Source organism: Medicago sativa, chromosome 5 (genome assembly GCF_051527215.1).
Source record: "Medicago sativa cultivar Bolivia chromosome 5, Bolivia_mono, whole genome shotgun sequence".
In the NCBI taxonomy this organism is placed as follows: domain Eukaryota; kingdom Viridiplantae; phylum Streptophyta; class Magnoliopsida; order Fabales; family Fabaceae; genus Medicago; species Medicago sativa.
In genome coordinates, this window is record NC_140753.1 from 59,775,715 (window position 1) to 59,780,930 (window position 5,216).

The 5,216-nt window shown below is 33.5% G+C and overlaps 1 protein-coding gene across 1 annotated transcript; it reads right to left on the bottom strand.

Moving 5' to 3' along the window:
- Positions 1-843: 843 nt before the first annotated feature.
- Positions 844-1,494, bottom strand: LOC146923607 (uncharacterized). The gene has a single exon (XM_085710898.1). The coding sequence runs from the start codon at positions 1,492-1,494 to the stop codon at positions 844-846; it is 651 nt and encodes a 216-aa protein (XP_085567024.1).
- Positions 1,495-5,216: the final 3,722 nt, after the last annotated feature.

A 5,216-nucleotide genomic window follows, 5' to 3' on the forward strand; every position in this document is an offset into this window, starting at 1 on the left:
ACACCATGTTGTCTTGATCAAAGATAAAATTACACCATTGTACTTGACAAAAGATTTACATCTACCTTCTCTCCCCAACTTGAATCAAAATATACCCTATTTGAATGTTCCCTTACTCTAAGGCAAAAGGGACAAATAAACAATGAAAGTTTAGGGTTCAACAATTAAAAACATATCAGAGTCCTAAAGTGCGTCAAAAATAAACTGGATCTTGAAAAGTTTAATGGCAAATTCATCAAGCATTGTGCTTATGAATTGACAGTTCATAATTGAGGACTCCGATTCATTTGGTTCAAGAGGGTTAGCAAATACTCGCTCTTCTCACAAGGTAGGCTATTTGTGGTCAAGTATGTTTCACTCAATAACAAAAAATGTGCCTTGATCACTTCCATGCCTTCACACAATTTAAAACAATTATTGGATTTAAAATAACACAATTGAGTTAAACAATAAATTCCGGTCTCCTTGCATATGTACAAACACTTGAGGTTTCCTCACTTTTAGCTAGTACTAAGTGGTTCAAAAATAAATATATTATTGCGAAGAATTAAATGAAATGAAATTTGCACAAAGTACTCGTTTCATATTCGAGTAAAAACCTATAAAAACTGGAAACTTGTACCTTGGCTTTGCGCTTTTGATCACAACTATGAATCATTATCAATCATCTGAGAATTGAAATTAAACAAGAGTGATACAAAAGAAACTTCCACAATAAAATGAAGTACTAATTTAACCAAAAGTGCTAACACAATATTAATTAAAAACAATAAATGGACTTACAAAGTTGGGTTGCCTCCCAACAAGCGCTTGTTTAATGTCGTTAGCTCGACGCCTTTTTCGTTAGGGTGGCCAAAATGAGACGGACAACACATCATCTTTTGAAACCCTACGCTTTGGGAGGAATTCCATGAACTTTAAGTACAACTGATGCGGAGTCCATATCCTCCCTAACTTCGGTTTGTTGAACAAGGCACTAATTTCATCAATGACCCGATCACTTTCCTCCTTGTTCACTTTCTTCCCCTTTCCTTCCATTGATTCTTCCTTGCTTAGCATCCGTTTCTTTTTCTCCGTCATCTCCATCACTTCTTCATTTTCAACAGTTTTGGCCTCTTCATAAAATGACCTTTCTTGAGGAAGTTCATCTTTGTGTGGTACACCACATTCTTCTAATATTGTATCTTCCTCAGTTTCAACAACAATCTCTCCTACTCTCTCAAACACATTTGAATGATTTTCTTGTTCTCCATGAGTGGATTTAATGTTAGCTTGGTTATCCATGATTTGTGCTTGAATCAACTCCAACTGAAGTGATAAATTCTTCAATCTCAGGTTGGTATTTTGCATGTTTATCATGGATTGTTGCATGAAGATATTCAAAGTATTTTCCATATTGGTTATCTGTTCCTCTTCATAAGGATATTGTTGATACTGTTGATATGGTTCATACTCGGGTGGAGTATAGAAGTTGGCGTAACCATGTTCAGCCATGATTTTACCTAAGTAATGATCCTGAAATGGAAATAACTAACAAGAAACTTTTCTCTGTTTATCAAAGAGGGGTCAGTACAAACAACTATCTAGTAAAGAAAATATTTACGGATTATGTATGAATGCTTAAAATGATAAATCAATCGCACTATCTATGATACCTAAACACCAATCCCCGGCAACATCGCCATTTGGTGAAGTAGTTTTGCATCAAACAAGATAAGTATTTGTATCGTCTTCACAGGGATTAGTGCGACATCAAGGATAGTTTAACATCAATTATCATTCCAAGTTAAAAGAGTGCAAAGTTGTTTGAATTATAACTAGCTAAACTAAATTGCAAAAGTAAAAGTTGAGATTAATAAGGCTTGAAACTTGTTAGGAGTAGAGTTCCTTAACCAAGCGTCACACGTAACCTAATGATCCATACGAATTCTAGCTTTATAACCAATATTATCACAATCAATTCTACACTATCCTTCGTGTCCAAAGCGATATAATTAACTCTAAGGTATCGTTTAAACATTCATGTCCAAATCCCTTAAACGATCACAAAGAGGATCGGATAACTTAATCGACCGTGTCCAGCCTGACTAAGTGTTTGAAAGCATTAAACTCTTGATTATGGTGATTATCGAAGATTAACAAAGATGTCAAGTAAGTTAACCTAAGATATATTGCTACTCTAGGTCTAGATTCAAGAGTTTGTGTCCAAATCATCTTGAATCTCATTGAAAGCATTAACAACAAGAATAACAACAATATTGAATATAAATTGCTAGAACCATATGTAAGCTTAAATCAAAGGATTACATGTTAGCAAGGATCAAGTACCTCTCATCCCAACAAAGTATATTTAGCTACACATCATCATGGAAGCCTTGCAAGGATGGATTGAAAAGGAAGGAATCATTACACCTTGTGATGTCTCACAAAGGAAGAAGAATCCAACTTCCAAAATCACTCTCACTCTATATGCTCTAGCCCTATTTTCTCTCCAAGAATCTATAAAATATCTAATGGAATAGTCTATGTCTAAAAGAGAGGTAAAATTCTATTTTAAAGGGCTGAGTTTTTACACCTACGCTAATAGCGAAATATACGCTATTAGCGTGGTAGGTCGGCCTAAGTTCTGGCCAATTGCAGTGTGCCACGTTGATCCTTGCCCTGTTTCTTCACCCTTGGTACGCTAATAGCGTAGTCCTCTGGAACCTTTACGCTAATAGCGTAAATCACGCTAATAGCGTGTTTCTTCAAATCCAGCTTCTGCTTCGCTCCAGCTACGCTAATGGTGTGGCTGTCTAGACCAATTACGCTAATAGCGTGGAACACGCTAATAGCGAAATTCTTTGAATTTTGACAATTCTTGATCCTTGCTTGTATTTTCCTGCACAAAAAGGGGAGAATAAGGTTCAAAAGCATAAATGACATATTTGCATAATATTGGAGTTTTCCATGGGAAATCTTACAAAACAAGTCACTAAAATGCCTAAACTAACACATGAAATATGCCACTTTTGAGCACTTATCAACTCTCTATTTTATTGAATGAAATTTACGAGTCTCGCAACTACATACAAGACCTATAAAACCTATATTGATTTCACTTAATAAATGAATGAGCATTGGAGAGTGCTTAAAAATAATCTTTCGGTGACTTCTCTTGTCCCTAATTATAAAATCCATTGCAAACAATTCTTTGTCTTTAAATAGAATACTCTCTAAACACCCACTTGTATAAGGAGTTGTCCTTATTTATTAATTTTGTTAGGTCTGCAGCAATTTAACCTAATATTTTCCAGCTCATTTACTGTATCAGGTTAGCAGTAATTTAACTTAACAGATTCCATCTAAAAAAATGCATCGCACTTATTTCATTCCTATCATCTTGTCTTTTTTTTTGACAATATTTTGTACACTTATTTAATACTAAAAAAATGCATCGCACCAATTTCATGCCTTTTTTTTGACAATATTTTGTACACTTTTTTTTTGAAGGAAATATTTTGTACACTTATTTAATACTAAAAAAAATGCATCGCACCAATTTCATTCATATCCTGTTGCCTTTTTTTTGACAATATTTTATACACTTATTTAATACGTTTACAACAGAATACCCTAATTTCCATGCAAACTCGGCTACCCTAATCCTTATTTATTAATTTTATTAGGTTTGCAACAACTTAACCTAATAATTTTCCTCTAAAACTAGACTTTCGTCCCGTACGACGCACGAGTCTTATCAGAATATGCATAAGACAGTTGAGCAGTTAAACATGTTAAATTAGAATACAAGTTAAGCAGTGGTATGAGAGGAAGGTTGTAAGGTTACGTCCTTCCATTTGTTGCAGACCTAATAAAATTAATAAATAAGGATGCTGCATTAGGTTAGCAACAATTTAACCTAACAAATTCCATCTAAAATGCAGCGCACCAATTTAACCTAACAAATTCCCTCTAAAATGCAGCAATCCCTAATATTTTTCTCACTGATGAGCTTTTCATTCCTATCCTGTTGTACCATCGTTTGTATATATTTATTGTTTCTGTAGACTTTTTTTTTTGACAAGTTGTTGTACACTTATTTAATACATTTACAAACAGAATACCCTAATTTCCATGCAAAATCGACTACCCTAATTTTTGCAGCAACTAAACCTTGAAAATTCCCTCCAAATGATTCACATTAATTGCTAAGTGCTAACCCTAATTATGTACTATTTCCTTCCAACACTTCTTCAATTTGAAATTCAAAATTTTTTGTTAGGAACCATGAATTGCATTAAATTACATCTATTGCTATACCCCTTGGAAAATACATAGCTCTTCAACGAAGCACACATCTTCAAAATAGTTAATCCATTGTATAAGATCTCTTCTATTTGGTTGGATATGATATGTGTTTGGTTGGAAAAATATATTATTACTTTTAGTAAATATTAAAGTGTAATTATTCTTTTTAGAGTTGTACGTGTGATTTAGAAATTTTATTAATTGAAGTGACTTTGTTTTTCATGTTAGTAGAAATTTAAAACAATTATTACAAGTCAATTTTTGATGTTTAACTATAAAAGTAATAAATAAAATTGACCCGTGCAACAATATAATGTATTCTTTTTATCTTTTTCTTGATAATTTAAAAGAAAATGAGAAGACAAATTTGATCGTAATATTGTATTCATTAGTCTCTATTATAGTCGACAAGACCCGTGCGTCGCATGGGTCAAAAGTCTAGTTTACACAAATGCTCTTATTTGATTTCACTGATGACTCCCTATAAATATATCAACTTGTCGTTTTAGTCCTTCTAATTGTTTTTTTTTTCACTTATAGTGTCTCAAAAACTTTCAATCATCACTTTTGGTCCATACTTTTAAGACAACTGTAACACCCATACTAGACGTATCTAGAAAGTCTAGCATGTGAGTTTATATAGTACTGGATACATTAAAAATTTACAACAATAAAACTTCGAATGAATAATATACATCAATACACGTTCGTATAAAATGCTACAACACCTTTTGTCTAAAATAATAAGAATTGCACCCTTGAAATCCATATCCATTACTCAGCGTGTACGAACGAGCACTTGATGAGATATCCATCCGGCACTAACTTGACGTCCGACCTGTTTATCTGAAACAAAATAGGATTGGGATGAGACATAATGTCTCAGTGAGTTCCACCTAATCCTAGGCTATAGGCAACCTCAGGGG